This window comes from Scomber scombrus, chromosome 15, assembly GCF_963691925.1.
Source record: "Scomber scombrus chromosome 15, fScoSco1.1, whole genome shotgun sequence".
NCBI classification, from domain to species: Eukaryota; Metazoa; Chordata; class Actinopteri; order Scombriformes; family Scombridae; genus Scomber; species Scomber scombrus.
In genome coordinates this window covers 6,318,847-6,341,439 of record NC_084984.1, presented here as the reverse complement: position 1 = coordinate 6,341,439, position 22,593 = coordinate 6,318,847, and the positions used below count along the sequence as shown (strand labels likewise).

Below are 22,593 nucleotides of genomic sequence, written 5' to 3'. Positions count from 1 at the left end.
TAAAAACATTGCATTTGGTTGTGATTATTAAAATATGTTAAAACCAATGTAAAATTCATGATATGTAAAATATAATGTGGAGGATCTATGTGTTCTACAGCTATGCTATGTTGGTATGATTCCATCCAGCTGTTCAGGAAGTAACAACCGCATAAACTTAACTGAGCACATGACTAAAGCAACAAATGGAGCACAGCGTTAGTTCAGGCACTGAAGTTGCATGAGCTGTTTTTGCATTAGCTGTTTCATTCATGCTTCACAGTCTCACACTGACATCTCTGATGATACGTTTATGTTGATGCTGTAGCTCTCTCTGCCTCCCCAACCTCTGGTTCATGTGCTAAGATTTAATGTACACACTTTGGTTTTCCTGCTAGGAGTACGGTAAAGTTCTTTTAGTCTGCTAACAACAAGACATGACATTTGCACCATTTTTTAACCAAAAGTAAGACTGAATGCTCCTGAAAATGTCAAATGGTGTAACCACAAAAGAATGATGAATATTTTATCCACCTACAGTGTATTTAAGTGTGCTTATACAAATAATAACTTAATTTAAAAGAAACTTGAGATGGTTAATGCCAAACTAGTTGATATGGTGTTTTATTGAGAATTCAGTGTTTTTAAGCAAGTTGAATTATTTGGTGAAAAGTTTTTATGGTTACACCACTTAGACATTGTTGCCATAATCCTCTAATATATTCTCTCAAAATGGATTAAAAGCAGAAATTTGATGCTGGTCCACAAAAAAGAATGTGTGCAAGTTATTCATACGTATATTTTCTAGTTTTAACGCCTTTAAATTCGACTAAACCACATGGCCACACAAAAACATCACTGATCCATATACTGTGTGTAAATCATTTCATATGTGTGTGTTTTTTCCTCTAACCTTGACTCTCTCTTTGCGCAGGAAGTATGCAGTAGCGTGCAGCACATCTGCAGCGTGCGTGGAGTTGTGGTAGGAGTTGGAGGAGTGGTAGCTGGCCTCGATGAGCTGGAGCCAGGAGCGCAGCGTCGCCTCCGAACAGTTCAGGAACTCGCACACGCCGAAGCTCGTGAAGATCTTCAGCCCGAGGTAAGTCAGCGGTCTGCAGGGATCACATGGCGCATTAAATACCAAAAGTAATGTAGCCTTTATTCTTCCTTATGGCACGTTTGTTATCCTGCCTTCTAGCATCTTCTTTTACTGTGACTATGATTATTAGTTGAAATATCTTCATGTAGCCTATACCCTCATTAATTTGGATCATTATTAGCCATCTACTGAGTTATTGTAGATTTAAATGTTAGAAAAGTAGATTTTCTGTAGGTAGCAATATTCATAAATGGACAGTTTGACATTTTTGGGAATATACTTTTTCATTTTTTGCTGAGAATTAGATGAGAAGTTAGATGAGTGGTGCAAAAAAGTTATGTTTGGTTTATTTTGGTCATGAAACTCAAATGCACATGTATAAATAAAGTAAATAATTATATATCCTTGTTTTCTCCATCTCTCTTAGAAACAGTGACAAACCAACAAGAACAGGAAAAAAATAACTCTAGGCTAAAAGCAAATGAGTGTATTCTCAAAATGTCCAATTATTCCTTTAAATGCTTGTATTTATATTTTATGAAGAAGAAATTGACACATTGACCATTCACATAAGAGGGAGAAGATTTAACCACTTTTCTTTTTTCTTTTTATGTCAAAAGACATAATCTGCCAATTCTGAGAATACCAAAGACATGTGATGTAACAGTTATTATACAACCTATTTGATCTGGTCTTCTCATTGCCATCAAGAGCACAGACAGACATCTCTAAAGTGTCCAAAATTAAACGTTTTAATTCATCCAGAGGGATGAGACCTTGAATTTTTAATGTCTTCTGTAATTAATTCCACATCTATATTGTGCGAAATGGAAAGTACTACCCAAGTCCAGCATTCACTTCATCTTGAATATCTGTGATACAGTTTGAACAACAGTGGTTTTTAAGTTGTTGATATATTGCACCGAGGCAGCTTTTACTAGGAGACGTTCATAAACAAAAATTATATCAATAAACATTAAGTATCTGCTGAAATGTTACATGTTAACTAAATCAAACGACTTCAATTCTGAGCCCAAATTTAAAATCTTTTGCGTCATTCTGGCTCCATCGTCTCCGTACCTCTTGTGTGTAGCCGCCTCCAGCTCCAGGATGTTGAACTCCCAACACTCCTCATCATTCAGCATCTCGGCGATGGACGGAGGGACGTCATTCAGAGTGACTGGGATGGCCAGCTGGCTCTGGCTCATATCTAGGGAACAAACAGGAGCGTGCACACACACACGTACATTGAACTCATTGTGATTTTGACCATAAAAGGGGGCAAACCAAGAGGGAGCGCTGTGTGGGATTTGACAGATGAATAATGGACGACTGTATCAACCTTGGCTCTCTCATTTTTATATACATGTGCAAACACACTAAGTGTCTTACGTTGTAAATTTGGTCCTTTGAGCATGCAGTAGAAAGATGGTGCAAGATAAGATTGTTTAAAAAAAAAATCAGTACGAGCAGAGCCGAGATGACGATACTGTTTCCAACTTGATGAAAAAGAAGATAGCTTCTTGGAAAATACACCCTTGATTTAAATCCTCTCAGTTACCTTGTCTTGTGACTTTAATCATCATAACGGAGTTACGTAATAAGCTCGGATGGAGAAATTCACGCTAAAAAGAAATACTACTGCGCTTTCATCAGGACAATAACCACCCTTACACTTCATATTTATTCATGAGATTCACTCAAGACGGCAGACCTCATGTTCCATAATCTCAGTAGTGATTAAGGCCACAGGCGAACACTCCCGCCTGTTCTCGACTCAACCTCTCATTAACATTAAGTGCTGTTTGGCTTTGTCTTAGTCATCTTTTAGAGTGCGTTAATTACTGAGCTTTAGAGGTGCTGGTGCTGAACTTTGGACAGACCCAAGCTTCCCCCTTGTTTCCAGTCTTTATTCAAAGCTCAATAAACAGACACGAGAGTGGTATCAATACTCTAATTTAACTCCGAAAACACATATTTCCCAAAATATCAAACTATTTCTTTAAAAAGGATAGGCTCATCATTTTTTAGGTTTGTCTTAAAAACAACATTCAAGTGCCCAAATGAACACTGATACAGGTTTTAATCATTCCTCCTGTTCATACTGACCATTAAAAGATCTTTTCCAAAAAACGCTTACAACGTAAGTGATGGGAGACAAAATCCACAGTCCTTGTTTGGAGCAAAAATGTATTCATATTATCTGAAGATAATATGAAGCTTCATCTGTCTGAATTAGTCAAATAAAGTGCAAATCTTTCACTCTTACAGTCTTTTTAGTGCCAAATTCCCTCATTGTGTGTCAGTGTTTTCCTGTTCAGCTGCAGTGGAAGGATGATAACAAAAAATAGAGAGTTTGGCAGTAAAAAGACAGTAACTTTGAAAGATATCTACTTGATTTGACTAATTATGACAGCTAAAGCTTATATCACCGTCAAATACACTTATAATACTTTTTATTTTTTTACACAGGAGGAGGACTGGGGATTTTGTTCCACCATCATTTACATTGTAAGTGCATTATGAAGGGATCTTCTAATGGTCAAAATGAACAGGGGGAATGATTACAGCAAGAAAAATATGGGTCAGTATTCATTTTGGCGCTTCACTATTTCTTTAAGACAGATTTGGAAATTTGTGAATCTATTCTTTAGTGCAGGGATTCCATCTTCACACCACGACTATGTTCACTGCTTGACTTATTGTGTGTTATGACAGCACATTAGTCGCATTGTGAATGAAAGACACTTAATTAAGTCACAGTCTCTGCACACCAGCTCACCCACACAGGTGTTCTCACTTATCCCTGATTATTTGATCTTCTCAGTGGAACAGTACGTGGCTTTACTGAGAACCTCCTCACTCCTGTTAATCCTACTGCATCTGTTACATGTGTTCAAGACACCTTAACACCTATTTCTTTCTTCATTAGTACATCAGTTAATTCCCAGCATATCTCTGCCCTCAACTTCAACCCTTAAAATAAGTCTAATAAACCATAATAAGTGAAAACACATGTGATAGGTATTTAAAAGAAGGTAATAATTTGATTTATATTCATACATGATCAGTGACATGATGTGATGATTTGTGGGTTACTTACTTTTCGAGAAAACGTACTCGTTCCCAGAGAGTCTCCGTAGCCCATCCTGGAAAAAAAATAATGACAGAAATGGTTCAATTAATTAGATCTATAAACAGAGTGGTCAAGCTAGTAATAACACATCTTTAAAATCTGCATGCACTGATTTTTTGGCCACTTTTGGGGTAACGGAAAAAAGTTGCAAACACAACATTAAAATATCATCAGCTATTAAGTTGATATGTTGAACTTGTTAGCGAACGGTTACTTATTTCCACATCCAGCAGCTACGGAACAACATTATCATTCATTTGGAGTCGTGTTTCTGTCCACCTGCTGAATGTAAGTCCAATATTCACTCTCTTTTAGCTCTGTTTTTGCTCTCTACCAACTCCTGAGGGGAAATACCTGGCTCTTTTCGCTGCTAAATGTTCCACTATGTTCGTCAAATAGTCTACAGCTAACTGTGTCTGTTTGCCATTTGGTGCTGAGCAGGGTTGTGTAAAATTTAGAGCCATCAGTGTCTGAAAACAGCTGCCTGCAGCCGGACAGCTAAACAATGAGCTGAAAGTTGCAATAAATCTCAGTTCGAGGGGAGCTGCGGAGTCGCTGATAATTCTCTGAACTTTCATCACTTGAAATGATTCCTCTCACATTTCACACTGTTATTTGAGACATTATTATAATAAAAAAATATATTATACATATTCATTTATGCTTAAAAAATTCTGTTACACAAATCTTTACTATTAACAAGAATAGCAGAACGGGTTTAAAGGATAAAGCTGAAGGTTTTATTCTTTTTTCCCCAAAATTTCAGCAAATCTCATTTTAAAAAACCCCAAAACCAATCATGTATTGTCCGTCTGTCAATCCTCTTTAACTTCTCCTTCTCCTTCATCTTCCTACTGAAGATAAAAATCTTAAAAAACAGCTCACAAACATGTTGATACGTTTCTTTAAGGCTCAGTACTTTCCCAAAACAGCTGAGCTCGGTAGTTTTTAGCGAGCGTTATTCAAACAGGAGGCATGTGTTGGAGGGGGTGGGGTGTTATTTTCAGCTACGGATTAACACACATTTAGAGTAGCAAGTATTTTGGCAGCTGTCCAGCAGTGTATGTGGGATTGACTCGAGTCAAACTACAGCTAGTGTGTGTTCACGGTAATGAAGGAATATATCGCCCAGTGGCTCAGTGGTGTGTTTTTAGAGCTCTTTGGCACAAAGTAATAAGCTACTATATATCAGGCTTTTGGGGACAGAAAAGATACTTGTCAGCAGGATGAATTTATTGTTGTTGATCACTGATAGTTTTGGTCTTTTCATGGGTTTTGTTGACAAAGAAAATGGCCAGCTTCATCCTTTAAACTGCCTTGGAAGTGTGCGATAATTTGGTATATAAAAATCCTCCTTGCTGGAAGTTGATGGATTTGGAAATGCACAAATCAAACTCTGATTTCAGAACAGACGTTGACATCTGCATGATGCAGTGAATCACCCCGTAGTTCAACAAATTAGAAAAAAAACCTAAACATAACCTCTGTTGGCACTCCAAATAAACACATTAGATTTTACTTTGGAGGCCAAAAAATCCTCAGTTCAACAAGAATGCATGTTCAGTTTCATATGCATGAGGTAAGAACATTTTTAACCTCTCCTTATAAAGCATCTATACTTCTGAATGAACTCAAGCATACACTGTATTAAATATCTACACTCCCTCTCTCTTACACTCATGAGCCCCCCAACCAGGTCGTTGGTGTGGGGGTCGTCTTCTTTGGAGGCGAGCTGAGGGGAGTAGAGCTCAGTGGTCCTCAGGATCTCCAGCACACGGTCCAGAGCCTCAGCCACCGTAACCGGACTGCTCTCCTGGGCTGCGTTGATGATGTTTATTACCTAGGGAAGAGGAAAAAGAAAAGAAAAAAAGTCCCTTTCTGTTACAAAACAGACTCTGCATACAAGCAAATGCACAAAGAGCTCTCTGCAAAGACATGTCGTAACAGAGTGCTCCTTTCTTTGTGCGTTTGTCATGGAAATGTGCATGTGACGCTGGGGAAATGTCGTCTGGGGTAAAAACAGCTAATAAAGCTGCTTTTCAAACACAAAAGAGCATCACAGGACCTCGCATTAGGAAACAGAAAGAGACAACGTGACACACCGTACACTGTATATGTGTTATGATCCAACCTACAGCTTAACATTGGGCTCATTACTCCTCCAATAGACCTTCATCAGAGCAAAAAACAACCGAAATGTACAACAGCCTCTTCCCACAAGCCATAAGACTGCTAACAAATGCATAATGTTGCACTTTTTGCACATCTATACATCAGAAACCTCTTAGTTGATTATTTATTATGATTTTATCAGGCACTTAATTGCTAACTAATTGTTTTTTAATTGTTCTTATGTGTGTGTGTGTGTGTTTTTTAAGGTATGATTAGTTATTTATTCTATTTTCTCTTGAGCTTTGGTCCCGAGGAACGCAATTTATTTATAAATGTATATTATTTATAAATCCGCTGTATGTATTTAATAGGATATGGTTGGTATGACAAATAAATAAACCTGAATTTGAACTACATCACTACAGCAGAGTCATGGAGGACATCAACTGTGCATATATGTGTGGAGCAATAAATTCAAAGACATACTACGGTGCTCTTTCACCACATAATTATCAATTCTGTAAACAATTAATTCTGTAAAATACTAAAAAGGCACAAACTAAAAATCATCTAGCAAATAAAAGTTAGTTATGTTTTTTCCTGTAAGGAGAAGGTCTTAAAGGTTTACTATGCAGGATTTGTTGGTTGGTGTTAGTAAGCACAGCATTCAAAGTCGTCCCCTCCTCCCCGGCTCAACTAGAGAGAGAGAGAGCAGCGGTGGTGGCGCAAAGCTGTAAATCAGATAAATAAAATGTTTTCTGATTGTTTCATTGTGGTTATGTTTTAAAGCACAAATAAACACACTAACATCTCCAAACAACCATGCAGGAAGGCGTTATTTTGCGTGAATGAAGAGCTTCTTCCTTTCTGCTGTGGCCTCTCTGCTCTGTGTGTGTGTGTGTGTGTGTGTGTGTGTGTGTGTGTGTGTGTGTGTGTGTGTGTGTGTGTGTGTGTGTGTGACTCAGCTTTGCCCTCAGTCAAACAGACACACAGACCCGCTGCTCCTTATACATCCATGACACAGACACAGAGAACAGAGTTGAGCAGAGCAGATAGATGGAGACGGTGACGTAACCTGGTACGCTACATTACGAGTCCAGACCTCACACCCTGCACACTGTTATTGGCTGGAGGCTACACACCTGCTGGCCAAAGGGTTGATGCCCAGAAGTGCAAAATAATGAGGAAATAAGAAAATACAAGTGTACTGTCTGGGCGTCTTGTGTTGCATGTGCGGTCACAAAAAAAAAGGAAATGAGAAAATACAGGCAGAGGACAGAGGCTCTGCAGATGAATACACCGTCACACATTTCTACAGGGTCATAAATGATAGTTGAGAGGGATTTACTTTTACACGTTTTTTCATTGTTTTTAAGGAAAATCCTGCATAGTGCACCTTTAACATATCTTAAAGTGAATACATTTCCTCAAAGTCTGGTTACAGGGAATGATTAAAGTTTAAATATCAACAGGAAAAGGAGAAGCAAGGCAGTACGCACATCTAGTCAATAAAGGGATACAGTATCTTTTGATCTTGTTATGTCTGCATTTTTAACAACCATAAGAGAAAAACCCTTAATTATTGGTTCAATCAGACAAAACGGGGGCTGTAAAGGCAGCTCTAATGGCTCGTTTTTGGCTAAGCAGTCTTGCAGTAATACACTAAAATGCTCAAAGTGGCTTAATTTGGAAAAAGCAGATATCATGTTCCATCTTAGGAACCGGCTGGTGTGAAACAAGCTGCTAATGGGCCATAAAGGGACTTAATTCATGGTGGAAATCCGACATGTGCAACCTGATGACTCTACTGAGCAACTCATGCATCGGATGAAACAAGTGGAGTAATGTGTGTTTTTAAATTGCTTAAGGCGTTACCTCAATAGAGGATTCAATATGAAATTGTTCACTCAAAGAAAGATTCTGCTGTTCTCAGCGGTTTGGTAAAGCATATTTTGTGTTATGAACTCTTGTTTAAAAAAAAAAGAAGTGTTGAATTTAACTCAACCAGACTGAGACTTGGGCTAAACACACTCAGTTGAAGTCTGTTGGGCCCGGTGTATTTTTTTTAAATGTAAATACGTTTCAAAGAGCTTACTGAAGAAAAAATTATGTAAAGCCATAATCCCCCAAAAGCCTGACAATTTTGTGATATTTCTTAAAAACATGCATAATCAGTCAGTTAATATGTCCAGTTTGTTGAAATGTTGATTTTCAATTGTTGAAATAAATGCATCAGTGCAGTGAGTGTTTTCCCTCAGTTAAAAAAAAAGTAACATTTTTCAATTGACTTGAAAATTGCCACATAATACAAAGTATTCTGATTATAAACTAAATGATAAATTCTTATAAACTGTTGTCAGTATGATAAATCCAATGTGACCCCATTTGTATTTGTTGAAATGATTAGATCAGTATGATTGTTGATATTTTGTAAATGTTTTCAATGAAAATACAGTGATGGATTCTGTAGCTCCAGAGTCATACTGTTATTAAAAGTTGTGGACATTGACACTTCACTCTGATCACTGAGGGCAGTGCAGCGTTTGCCCCGAGGAGTGTGTCCTAATTGAAATGTATGAAAAATACTAAGTTCAACAATGGCTTGCATAAATCTACAGTGATCCATCTGTTGACATTTTATGCATATAATATCCTTTTTTATTATATTTTAATGCTTTGTTCAATTTTTTTAACATATAATTTGATTGTACTTGCATTTTATGTATGAAAGTTCCTCTTAAAGTTATTATCATTATTAGCCAAAAAAAAATGGATGAGCATGTTTGATCTAGTTATATAAAGATTATACTGCATATTATATGAAGTTTGTTGTTTTTATATAACCATTAGTTACTGTATGTTAAATATGTAAAATGTTTTATTTCTCAAATTTTATTCTAATTACACATTTATCTAGTCCATTAAATAGATGTGTAGTTAAAATAATCTTTTATTTCAATATATATATGCAGATTGCTGAAATTAAAGTCTTACTTAGTTGAAGAAACAAACAAACAAGTTTTTTCCCTCATAATTAGGGATGTAAAATGACTAAAATGACAGATAGCAGCATACCTTGGTGATGGGAGCCTCGATAGTCATGGAATGAATCCTGGCGACGGAGGAATATCTTCGATTCTGTAAACTGGAAGCTGCAATTCAAACAATAATAATTGTATTTACTGTATTATGATAATTATAATGGTTGATTGTTTGTCAAACCCATATAGACTTAAGTTCACAGTGCCTGGAATTATTAACCCTCATCATAAAAAGGTGAGCAAGCTTATGAATGAAAGACAAAAAACAAGGAAAGGATGTACAGTAGCTTATGAAAACGTAAAAAAAAAGGAGTAGGATGTTGTAAATACGGAGTAAATGTTAATATAAGGGGAGATGGAGGTTTAGAAGGTTGTGCATTGAGAAAGAAGGAAAGTGGTTTTGATTGAGGAAGAGAGAAACAGAAGCGGCACTGAGCTGAGATACCTGAAAATAGCAGCAGCTGCGTCAAAGTGAGTCGAGGAGGGAGGCATGTAATGTCAGCAAGCCCACCACATCTCTCGTTAGGATCTCTTTAATTCAAGTACCTACTACAACACAATCTGACTCATCCTCTGATTAGCCATCTCCAATCATCTCCCCATTCTTTCAGTTCTTTTTTTTTTACCCTGTTCTTCCTTTGAGTCCCTGCCTTTGTCATCTCACTTTATTCCCATCACGTAGTTATCTCATTCCTCTCGTCCTCTATCATTTTCTGACTCTCCTGCTTATCTTCCCTTCAGCACGGTGCTCCATCCATTCATTGAAAACAGAGGCTCAAATACAAGATAATGAATTTTGAATGGTCTTACCGTCACTACCACGCGAGCTGATTGATCTGGCATCAATTGAATCTTTCCTCCTGTCCCGGTGACGTAGGGAATGGCACTCTGTAGACAGTTAGAGAGGTGAAATGAACATTAGATGTACAGTACATGTTTATACCGGTGCAGACACAGATTTATACTGATAAAAATGAATCTCACTGCTCTATTTCATTTGAAAAATAGTATGTTTTGCTACCGAAGCACATCTAAATCCTCCAGTTTGTACCTTTCATGTATTTCAATTACATTTACGTCACAGAGCAACTGTACATATGTTTTTTTCCTGACAAATACATCAGTGATGAATAAGTCAATGATTTGTAGGTTTTCAAAGACTCGTCTGGATGAGAAAGTACTCAGATCTTTGCTTGATTAAAGTGTTTTTTAACTCATAACACAAGTTGCAACTCTTATACATGTCCTTGCATGTTTTGTTTGACACAAAAAAACATTAAAAACTTTTTTTTCATGAAAATATAAAATGATACAAAGTAAATTTGATAAAGAGAATTATAACTGAAAAAAAGATCATATAAAATTAAAGGATAGGTTCATATTTGTTTTTATCTGACTTAAAACAACAGTCAGGTGCCCAAATGAACACTGATACAGGTTTTAATAATTCCTCCTGTTCATACTGACGACTTACAATGTAAGTGATGGAGGACAAAATCCACAGTCCTCCTTCTGTGCAAAAATGTATTTAAAAGTTGATCTGAAGCTAATATGAAGCTTCAGTCGTCCAAATTAGTCAAATTAAGCATCTTTCATGTACAGTCTTTTTGGTGCCAAAGTCCCTCTTTTTGTTACCATCCCTCCACTGCAGCTGAACAGGAAAACACTCGCACACAAAGAGGGAATTTGGCACTAAAAAGAGTGTAAACATGGAAGATTTGCACTTTATTTGACTAACTCAGGCTGCTGAAGACTCATATTTACTCCAAGTGGATATCTGCCACATTTACAGTCTTTTTAGCATCATATTCCCTCCCTGTTGAGCGGTGGTGGAAGTATAGTAACAAAAAGACTTTGGCACTAAAAACACTGTAACGTTGAAACATAGAAGACTTGATTTGACTAATTTGGACGGCTGAAGCTTCATATTAGCTTCACATCAACTTTTAAATACATTTTTTTGCATTGACTGTGTATTTTGTCCTCCATCACTTCCATTGTAAGTCATTATGAAGGGATCTTCTAATGGTCAGTATTAACAGGAGGAATGATTACAGCAAGAAAAACAGGTTTCAGTGTTCATGTGGGCCCCTGACTGCTGTTTTAAGACTTGGAATAATGTGAACTTGTCTTTTAAGCAAGGAGACATATCGTTCTTTCTCCCATCTTTGACTGAAGTAGGAAATAAAATATTGCAACATGAGAAATGGGATAAAATACATATATTATTTTGTACAGCAAACAGATTATTTTTATACTAAATGGTTAACAGTGGAAAATATCGTTAAACAACCTAATGTGTTTTATAAAGATTGTTGGATAATTAATTTTGATGCTTGACTCGAAATGTAATGTTAATGCACAAGAGGCAAATTAGGGCTAATTAAAACCAGGCTGTTACACAATTATCAGTAAAGTGTGTTTACATAAAAATACACATGTTAATTTATGAGAGCAACACTAAAAACTGTGACGGTGTGAATTACCTGACTGAGAATGCTCTCCGCTGCATCTCTCTTCCTTGTTGAACTTGTGAACCTGACAGACAGAAAGCGTGAGCTGATTAAAGCCGAAGTCTGGACCGAAACCAAGAATCACTGTTGGTTTGCTTTCGCTGTGAGGAATATAATCAGCCTAATTTCCTGCTCCTTGAAAGCAACACACTGGCAGGATTACTTCTGTTGATTAAAGATTAAACGTGAGCCAACGGTTGGATGCTCTTTGAAGATACCTGACCGCAACAACCTGCTGTGTCTTAAAAATAAAGCAAAGTCTATTAATGCCTGATTATAAGGCATTTAAAGTGCACATGCATCAGAGATTTCGACATGTTTTAAAACTTAATATTTCAACACTTTAGTCCCTTTTGACCTGGATGCTGTGCCAATACAGCTAAATGTAACTTATTTTTCTTCTTTTCCCTTTTTTTAATCATGTGTCCCTGTGTTAATTGCTCATTTATCTCCTGTTATATGCCAAATATATGTCAAAAATCAGTATCAGAGTATTTTAACATAGAAATTATCTTCCTGTAAAATGGTTTCAAATGTCTGATGATGACTCATCCTGCACTCAGGGGCATTTACAAAAGTTCATCCAATGAAATGTGACTTTGAGCAAGTAACTAGCCACACTGGTGATATAAAACCACACTTCACTGTTTGTGGGTCGCGGTAGCCAACAGAGAAATATGGAGAGAGATAGGAGGAGACATGTGTTCAGATATCAGTGGGCAAAAACTTTGTTTTCGTTTCCAAAACAATGTGGCGGCTGAGGTCTAATCCGGTCATCTCTCCCTCATCGTCCTCCTGATCTAACAGCAGGTGAGGGAAGTGTGTCTGGAGCCAGCAGTCCTCTGGAGCTCTGTTTCTCTCTGCAGCTCAAACTCAAAAGTCCTGTCCACTTTTTAGCCGTCCAATCATATGAAATGTATTTGATTTAAATCCCTTTTGTAACTATACACTGCTCAAATATTCTGTTTTACTAGGAAATGCATCACAGCACAGAAGCTAAAGATGCTCTCTCTTTCGTTTCATGTGGTCTTCAAGCATTAAAATATTCTCTAAACAACAACAACCTGTGACTGAATGAATAAAGAGAAAATAGCTGATTGAACCAGTAGAGAAAGCGCTGCCCTACAAAGCCAAAAATATCAACAAAGAGGCAGCCAAGAGTCAGCTAGACAACTAAAACAAGAATGTGCCAAAATTAACTTTTGTATTCCCAAGTCTGTAGCTGAAAAATATCAGTTCTGACAAAACCAAGACTTTAATAACTCAGTTTGGTATCCAAAATAACAAAGTGATACAGCGGCTAAATCTAGTTATAATGATGTTTAGTATATATTTCAATAGTAGATAGAAAGAGGATGAAAACAACAAACAGCTAAATTAGTTCTGCTTAAAAATTGAATGTTATTATGAGATGTGAAGACCAAATACGGATTGGTTCTTCATCCGACTTTTAAAAAAAAGAAGGGATTATGTCTCTAATTGTGATATATTTTGTATGACTATCACCTACTTAAAAATAAGTATATAATATATAACATTATGGGACTAATAAATTAAACCTCAAGATTCACAAATATACCCTATATACACACCTAATTTGATTATATTGCTCCTGCACTTACAGCTGTAAAAGTGCACCTTGTAGCACATTTTGTACTCATACTAATATCCTTTCATGCAGGTAAGAATTTGTACAGTACATCCAATTAGACACAGTGAGGTAATGTAGATATGGATATGTAAAGCCTCTAATCCTGTTACAGAAGATTTTCCTCTCCCTGAGTGACTCACTGCACCTTTGCATCATACACTTTCATGTAATGATGAGCGCATACATCCAAACATACTGTATGTGTATTGATAATTTCAAGTACAAAATCAGGAAAAAATAATATTGATACAGAGAAAAATTATAAAATGTAAATGTTGAACAATTACATTAAATTTTAAGCATCCATGTCATTTTTTTGCTTATTACAGCCCCTCTCTGTCTACATTTGCTTTCTCTCAGGTCTCCAGTACCTCCCATACTGAGTAAATAGGATTAAGACGGTATAAACACTCCTAATGACATACAAGGTTTCCAGATTTAGCTGGCTGCATCCTAATGGGCTTCTTGGGCTGCAAAGCACAAACAGAAATGTAAAAAAAAAAAATGTAAAAAATATCTTTTGAATTAACGTGGACTATAGCTGGGAAATAGTTGAGATTATGATGGCCCTTAATTGAGAGGGGAAAGGCAAACAAAACTGACCCTAAACCTGCTGCAAGTCTGGAGTGGTTAGACAAATACTGCTAACTAAACAACACAATGAAATGGAAACCGTGGTCCACAGCCAAATGTCTGGGTGGGAAAAGACGAGGAATAATGTGTGGTTTTAAGTGCTCAAAAGGAAAATGTCCCAAGAAAGGATATCAGATCAGCGGTATCCTGAAAGAACCTCTGTGGCTTCGGGTTGTCTAATGGATACTGGTGTCTGAGTGAAGATGCATTACGACCCCCGACTACAACACGAAAACGTCCACAAATACTAAACATTTATTCTTCCTTTGCATCGGGGTTTTGTACTATAATGTGCGGTGAACATAAATTTAGAAAGAAGTCACAAAAAATACCACTCAGTTTTGACATTGCACAATTCAGATTGGCTTCCCTAGTTTTTCAGGAACTGGATCAGTCGCTACCATGTCTAAGGATTCCCAATCTCAACAAGCAGGAATGAATGCCATTTGGCTTTGGCAGACAGACGCCAACGGCTGATTCACCTTATGTACACACGATGAAAGAGAACAGTGAGCTAAAGCTAGTCCCTGTGCAGCTTTGCTTGGGGTATAAATAGCCCTGGCGCCTGGCTGCTAGCCCTCTCAGGCCTTAGCGGGGGATCCTGGTGCTTAGCCGTAGCTTAGCATAGTGTGACGTTATTGGCCTGGAACCAAGCTGAGAGCAGCGGCACACCTGCTTCAGGCACCGAGCTGGAAGCCAATGAGGCTGCATGCTCGGTTGAAGTATTTAAATCTGACACTTTAGCCTACAGTTCATTTGATGTATTTATATAAAACTAACTGCCAGCAATCCAAGAGGTTGCGATCCATGCCTTTTTGGACTGAAACGTTAGTTTCTCTACCAGGCTTGATTGTGCCAAGCTTTACTGTAGCATTGCTGATGGACTGACATTTGTTTAAGCTCTACAACATGACAGAAAAAAAACCAAACAAGCTCTCTTGTGTTGCTCAAAAGTGGTCTTATTTAAGTCTAAGAAATTAAACTTAGTGGGAGATTTCATTTTTAGCCTGTAAATTAGCATTTTTGGGCAGATTTAAGAGGTTTAAGATCTCAAAGCGCTGCTAATGTGCAGGTGCTCTTAATTTAAGGTTGGAACAGCATAGGCAAAAAAAAAAGAAAAAGGGTTGAATTATTGCCCCGGGTATCCAAACGAGTCGGTGTCTGATCAGTTATCAAGATTTTTATTGCCACTTTTTGAAAGCGTTTCAAAAGCTCTTATTTGACTTCTTGTTAGAAGAACCTCTATTGCTCTCAGGAGGCCTTCGGATTGTGTTAAAGCTGAGGTAAAAAAACAGACTGAAGACTGAAATCATCACTGAGTTCATCATTACCAAAGGATAACTAAAAAAGAAGATTGAAAGGAAATCAGAGTATTTATCCACTCACTTGATTATTGTTGTCTATGTGAGGTCTCTTGATGGCTACAAAATGACGAATTTTCCTGTTGGGAATCAAGAAAAGATTTTGAGTGTCTGATCTTTTTGGAAATGTACGCTACGTAACCACTTTTTGTTTATTTTGACTCACCCTCCTTGGCCGATGACCGGTGTTATCTTCACATTTTGTTGTATACTGTCGCCTGACTTCTTTCTGGCATAGTAAATACCCTGCCATTCCTTCAGAGAGAGAGCAGAAATCATGCCATGAAACACTCTCATCGTATTTCATAGGTGGGTAGATGGATAACTGGATGGATACGGTGTGACTGACCTTTCCTTTATTGATACACGTGTTGATGGTGTCCAGCAGGTCAGCTCTGTTCTTGTCGCTCTTGGGGAGTTCGGTCAGCTCTTTCCCGATCAGCTCCCCTTTATGGTAACCCATCATGCGCTCGAATGCCGGGTTCACATACTGTAACAACACCAGTCAAGATGTTAGAAGTAGAATTCAAGAAGTGTGATATTCTGTATTTTTCTCATTGTGAACAAATCCCATGAAAAGACACAAACCAGCAGCAAATTCATCCTACTAACGTGCATTTTTTTCTTCAAATCCAAAGCCTGATAAAGCTTCTTCCGCTGTGCCATAGAGCTCCATTTTTATCCAAACATGGGTGACATGTTTCTTCATTACAATAAACATGGGAGCTGTTGTTTACTTTAAATTGGTTCCACGTACACTGCAGCTGCTGTAAATGCTCACTACTGTGGGTATCATATCCACAGCTGAAAAAAGTCCCCAACACATGCATCATTTACACCTGTTTAAGTAACTTTTTATATTAACTACAGTGGCCAGATCTTGAAGGGAATTATTTAGCCTTTTTTTAAAAATAGGGTAGAGGAACAGAAGGTATTGGGAGACATTAACATACTGGGTTTCATGCAAGAACCACTCATAAGGACGTGGAGTCTTTCCTTAGAGTTTTTCCTTGTCGCTGCCGCCAAGTGCTGCTCAAGGAGGAATTTTGAGTCTCTTTAAATCAAATTAAAGAGTATGGTCTAGACCTGCTCTATGTATAATGTGCCTTGAAATGACTTTTATTGTGATTTGGCGCTATATAAAAAAAAGATTGATTGACTAATTCGTTCTTAGGGAGGTACATACAGTATGAATGATTTAAAAAACTTGTAGGTATGAATGAAATGTACAATTGTTCAGACTTTTGTCATACAAGTTGTGAACAGATAGTCTTGGCCTTAGCATTGTTTGACTTTGAATTGTAATGTTTCTGTTGGAGCTATTTGTTATTCGTGTTAGATTTAATAATTAAAATGTTAATTTATGTACTTTTTTGTTGCCGTTTGTTTTTAAGAGTAAAGCTTAATTAATTTGATTATAAAATACGTATCATTTTAGTTAATTTGAGTACTGGGTAATGCTTTTCTTTTGAGGGTAGTGAGCAGCTTGGGGCACATAGGTGAATTTAGACAGATATAGGACCAACAGTCAAGAGAGGCAGCAGACACCATTGTTTTTTGTCTGTTTGCAAAATGGTAAAATAAACCAAAATAAATGTCATGCTTGCCTAGACAATGCACTTTTTCCCCTGTGTAAGATTCATTCCTGAGGTGCCTCATTGGTCAACTGATTGAGTTTTTTTGTTTATTTTTTCTTAGTATTTTTATTTTTTATTTTTCTCAAGCTAAGGAAAATCGCCACTACGGTTTTAAAATGAACATATTTGGAGTTTGCTGATTGTTTTTTAGCCTTTGGTAATATATTTGTGAATGAATCTTCTAGCCACAAAAGTACAGAAAGGGTAACGTTAATCAGGCTGAAACATTTGGGCATTAATAGAGTCTGTTGTTCATTTACATAAGATTTGTTTACAATAACAAAAATATAAAATATCACCTACGTTACCTTTTACCGAAAAGTCTTCAGGTTATGCATGTATGCATATGCATGTGCGTGCATTTATGTGTGTATTATCCATACCTGTATGATGTGATCCTCACTTGTGATCTCCACAGCCTCTTGACAGTGCTCCAAAGCAGTGAAGACAGAGTTACACGCCCTGCAGATGAATAACTCAGGATTATAAGCACACCAACGCCTTTTGGGTATACGTATTGTCTGCCTGTGCATGTGTGCATGACCACATGATACGTGTGTTGTGATTAAGGTGTTTTTTCCCTCTGCTGTACCTGAGTTTGAACTGGCAGCGCACCTCTCCATGTTCAATCTGTATGAGCTCATTATAGCAGGCTGACACACTGCTGTTCTCCACAAACCTCTGGAGGCCAAACAAGGTTAAGTGGTGTTTGAAGGAGACAGAAGAGGGAAAGAGAGAGAGGGAGAGAGGGGAGTGGAAAATTGAATGAGTCAGGATTTACTCAGTAGCGACTTGTTTTGCAACCTTCTACGTCATTTTCACACCATCAAAGGCAGCTGACAATAAGTGCCTCTTTCAAAAAAACTGGCAACATGCTGCTATTTTAATGTCTGAAGTCTCTTAGAGGGCCAGTAAATATGCATCTATCAGAAACAAGGATAACACATTCAGGCTTATGTCTGTTTTAAACACACAGTCACGAGCTAAGGCAAATCTTTTGGACATACTCTGCTAAATCCAGCACAGAGGAGAGGAAGAACAGATGGCTCCTCCTGGTCAGCCGGTCTATACGATGACAAAAAAAAAAAAAGAATAATTACCATCTTCAACCACAATCATTTATGTTTATTTATTTTTCCACACCTACATAGAAAAGCATGTAGTTTAAAAGCCATTAAAACTTTGTTGTCTCAGTCAGTTTCTTAATATGAGTGATGGAGTCCTATGTGATCACAGTAGAACGTTAGAGCTGCTTTGGTTATTCCACATGAGAGATTTATATATGTGTGTGTGTGTATGTTCAACCCCAGTCTCCTAAAAAGTACGTTTTTCTATGCTAAATATACTTAATTCCCCAATTACATTGTAATGTCAAAGATAATTGCTGCCTGGATTATGTTCACAGGCAATGTTTTTTTTCATTAAAAAGAAGGGCTACATTTATGTTGGAGGGAGGTCAGGGTGGATGGAGGGAGTCCAAAACACAGGACATTGACACCAGAGACCGAGTAAAACACAGTCCCATATGTGGTTAGGTTTAGACAACAAAAAAACTTTGGTTAACGTTAGAGAATGATGATTGTGGTTTTATCTTAAAAGTTAATAAAAATGTAATGTCTCCTCCTGCCTCGATGCATTGCAGACTTTTTTTGTGCCTCTATGACACAATGATTATATATCTTATCCAAGTGCTGCCAGTGCCTAAATATAACCAAAAACAGCTTAATAATGCTGCAATCACCATGAGCAAATAGTGTATGACAAGATTAAAACTGTGCACATTTTACAATAGGTTTAGTATCAACATTCGTGCAGCTTACTAGATGTGTTAATTGACAAAAGGTGGCAGTATGTTTTTCTTCCAAATGTATTTCATGTTGCAAATTATTTGTTTATAACTGTAATTTGGAAAACCTGGAGACAAGGTTGGTATGTTATAAAGAAATACTTAAAAGTCCCCCTCTATTCAAAAATGTGTTTTGCTTATTGTTCGTTCGCTTGGATATTTGAGCTCCATTGTGCAGAATGATGTATGTGCAAAGTTTGACACCAGAAGGCTGTTTTCACATCTGCTGAAGGAGTAAAGTTTCTCAAGCTCTGATTTTCAGTCAGTACTGAAGGTGTGGACCTACATGCATGATATGTGACATCATAGCTAATTTCAAAGCCAACTAGGTAATTTAACATATCAGAAATACAAATTATCCCAAGCAGAGTATTTTTATATGTCTACAAACACATCTGAAGGGGATTTAGGAAATTTGAAGCTTTAACGTTTTAAGGGGCTTTAAAGCACAATTTCAAAAAACTCTTTAAAAAAAAGGAAGGTTATTAAAATCAATCATTAAAATGGTAAAATCAAACTTACTTTTGTGGCACAACGGCTAGAATAACTGTGTTTTCCGACGGCTTTGTGGCACGGATCAACCTGGAAAGAAAACGAAAAGCAGATTAAAAGTCAGCAGGAGTGTCAACAGGAGTTCATTTCATCCTCACTTTGAGCTCATGAGAAGTGGCTTGGACTCAGGTACAGAATAAACATGTGGGCAGATTGGTGGTGATGTCATTGCCACAAAAGAAGGACAGAACATTTCTGTGCTTTGCACAGGAACACCATGCACAACATCTGCTTCAGAGGTTTGACCACAAAGCCACACCGCTGGAAGAACATACGGGAAAGTGGCCAAGAGGTGGAGGAGGAAAGAAGACAGTGATGGAGGATAAAAGGAGGAGCAGAGGGAACAAATGATGGCAGAGATCCTCAAGAGGTATGAGGAGGGAAAAAAGGAAAGACGAGGAGAGAAAATAGTGAGGAAGAGAGGAGTGAAGGAGTTATGAACAGACAAGGAGCTGCTGCCAAACTGTGGTAATCAGGAGACAGGAGAGACAAATGGATCTGTTCCTTTACTTGGGGAAATAATGAAGCACTTATAATAAATCACTCTACAAAATATATGGTGGTGGCTTTTAGTGTATCCAAGAACTCTGTATGGGTTAGTACTGTATCTAACAATAACTACAACCCCAAAAGTCTCCAGAAATACAGACAAAATTAAACCTAGAAGTAGCATTCACTTGTCTTAGCTAAAAATAACGAGGAATATGCACTATTTCATCAAGACTGTGAAAAGTGAGAATGTTTAAAACACACAACATATAAAAAGTCTTTACAGACATCCTTGTAATGATGCCTGGAAGGTTTTCACACAGGCGTAAAGGCAACCATGGGACAAACATTAAACATTTTCATCCTTGGGAATCCCCATTGAAAAGTGCCTTCACAAAAGGCTTTTGTTAGTACATGTCACATAATAGAAGAATCAGGTTAAATTAGATATTTAAAATAATAAGAGATTGATTATAACACTATATGCCATTACAACTTAGCTAGTAACAACTGCTTGCCTTCAATGTCAGCATTCAATTTCCGAAATGACATGAAATCCAGACTCAGTTTACATTATACAAATATGTGCCAAATACAGATATATATAAACGCATTTCCTAAATACATCTTAAAATGCCTATGCACACAGGAAAGCTGTGTACTCAGGGGACACACATAGCACAGACCAGTACAACCAGTATGAACCTCACATTTGGTAAGTTCAGAGAGTGAATGGGTTTATGCAGCAATCAAAGAGGTTTCTGAAAAGAGGCCAGGGGCTTTTTCTGTGGAAAAACATGGACAAGAAAAAAAAGAAAAAGTAAAGACCTTAGCTCCTTTTCTTCTACATCTGAACTACTCTTGGTACCCCTGGGCCACTATCCAGCCTTCATGTCAACAAACACACTCAAACTTTGTAGTTGAGGCTCACTCAAGTGCCACTTATTAATTCTGATATCCATTATCCACTTTCTCCATGCTTCCTCTTTTCAGAGCGTAATGTTGAATTGAGAAACCTTTTGAACTCCTGTTTACAGACCACAGAGACTCAAGAGTGTGCAGCTTTGGGTTGCTGATGCCGGCAGTGCTTCCAGTGGGCACCAGATGGCGCCACCAAGCCCTCCACTACAGTTACCCAAAGCTGTTTACAGTGCAGCTGCTTTCACACAAACAGAACACTTTTGTATATTTCTGATATTTGATTGAACCTCATTATTTCAGTATTGATTATTTTTGTTTGAACTGAATGATTACATGATTTTTTTTTGCTATAAATATTCTCTGACTTTTTTTTGGCCAGTGAAGCCCTTTCAATCAGTTTCAAGTCAAACATACATGTTGGTTTGTTTGAAAACAGTAAAAGAAAAGCAAGCTAGCTTACTGTGCCAGTAAATACACATATTCACTTTCTTGCCGAGAGTTAGATGAGAAGGTCGAAACTACCTTCATGTCCATATGCTAACTATGAAGCTACAGCCAGCAGCAACTGGTTAGCTTAGCTTAGCATAAAGACTAGAAACTGGAGGAAATAGCTTCATCATCTATGTTTACAGGTAAAAAACAGACTTATCAGAACATTTAAAGCTAAGTGGTCAACACAGTATATAATGTTTGTTTAATACACACAAAAACAAAGTGTAAAGATGACAAATTGTGGTTTTACAAGGTTTATGTCCTCTGGTGCTGGTAGCCGGTTCAAGTCTGTGTGAGTTAAACTAACTAGTTGCAAGTACATTTTTAACTATTTTAATCCAATTACAAATATGCCACGGAGGTCTGCCTGTACAGCATACAGAAAGACCTCCATCTACTCATATATCTTCGATCAAAGGAAAAACTCCCCAGAAATATTACCCTTTAATGGGTAAAAAAAATTGAACAAACTTTTGGAAAAGCAACTGAGGAGGGATCAAGAGTGGTATCAATCTTCTCATCTTACCCTTGGCAAGAAGTGTAATCCCAAAACTATTCCTTTAAGCATCTTTTTAGGGAGGAGATATTCTACAAATGCCAGTCCATCAAAGACAAAATGTGAGACAACAACAAAGAAGCAGTGACAACAGTCCCCCAAAAGTAAGACTCACCGGCAGACAGATTCAGGGTCAAAGTAGCGCGAGTTGCGTCCATCAATGACTATAATCTCGTGGTGTTTGTCCAGGAAACACTCAACGGCAGACTCAGGCGTTCGTGCGATGTTACACCTGAACCCAGCGCGGTCGCAGGCCCACCAGAGGGCATCGCTTTGGCTGTCCTCCTTGGCGAACACCAGCAGGACCTGAGGGGACAGGAGGGAACGGACACCTGGGTGAGACAGTGCTACTACTACAGTGATAATTATGGAGTATCTATGTTGGTAGGTCTACACAACGTTTTCACTCTGACAGGGACGTTCTCCAGAGTAGCACAACCAGACATCAGCTGTAATATATAGTACTGACACCGAGGTTACAGAAGTACAAATGTTACTGACATTTATGGGCTTGGGTAATAACCAATGTAGCTGCTGAGCCGCTTTCTTTAAGACGTACTAAAGACAATTAGATT

The 22,593-nt window shown here is 37.7% G+C and overlaps 1 protein-coding gene across 8 annotated transcripts in view; it reads right to left on the bottom strand.

Annotated features, from left to right (window-relative positions):
* The window catches only part of pde8b (phosphodiesterase 8B), a 51,197-nt gene that overhangs the window by 5,426 nt on the left and 23,178 nt on the right, over positions 1-22,593 (bottom strand). For 3 of the 8 annotated variants that reach the window (XM_062434270.1, XM_062434269.1, XM_062434271.1), the window contains 15 exons: positions 22,134-22,324; positions 19,531-19,590; positions 18,170-18,227; positions 17,755-17,843; positions 17,546-17,624; positions 15,875-16,015; positions 15,692-15,780; positions 15,551-15,605; positions 11,854-11,905; positions 10,178-10,255; positions 9,402-9,478; positions 5,890-6,054; positions 4,182-4,227; positions 2,159-2,288; positions 893-1,091 (listed from right to left, as the gene is read on the bottom strand). In XM_062434270.1, the coding sequence (XP_062290254.1) occupies positions 893-1,091; positions 2,159-2,288; positions 4,182-4,227; positions 5,890-6,054; positions 9,402-9,478; positions 10,178-10,255; positions 11,854-11,905; positions 15,551-15,605; positions 15,692-15,780; positions 15,875-16,015; positions 17,546-17,624; positions 17,755-17,843; positions 18,170-18,227; positions 19,531-19,590; positions 22,134-22,324 (1,509 nt within the window). The remainder of the gene's footprint in view (positions 1-892; positions 1,092-2,158; positions 2,289-4,181; positions 4,228-5,889; positions 6,055-9,401; positions 9,479-10,177; positions 10,256-11,853; positions 11,906-15,550; positions 15,606-15,691; positions 15,781-15,874; positions 16,016-17,545; positions 17,625-17,754; positions 17,844-18,169; positions 18,228-19,530; positions 19,591-22,133; positions 22,325-22,593) is intronic. The other 5 variants (XM_062434276.1, XM_062434275.1, XM_062434274.1 and 2 more) reach the window with 4 other exon arrangements.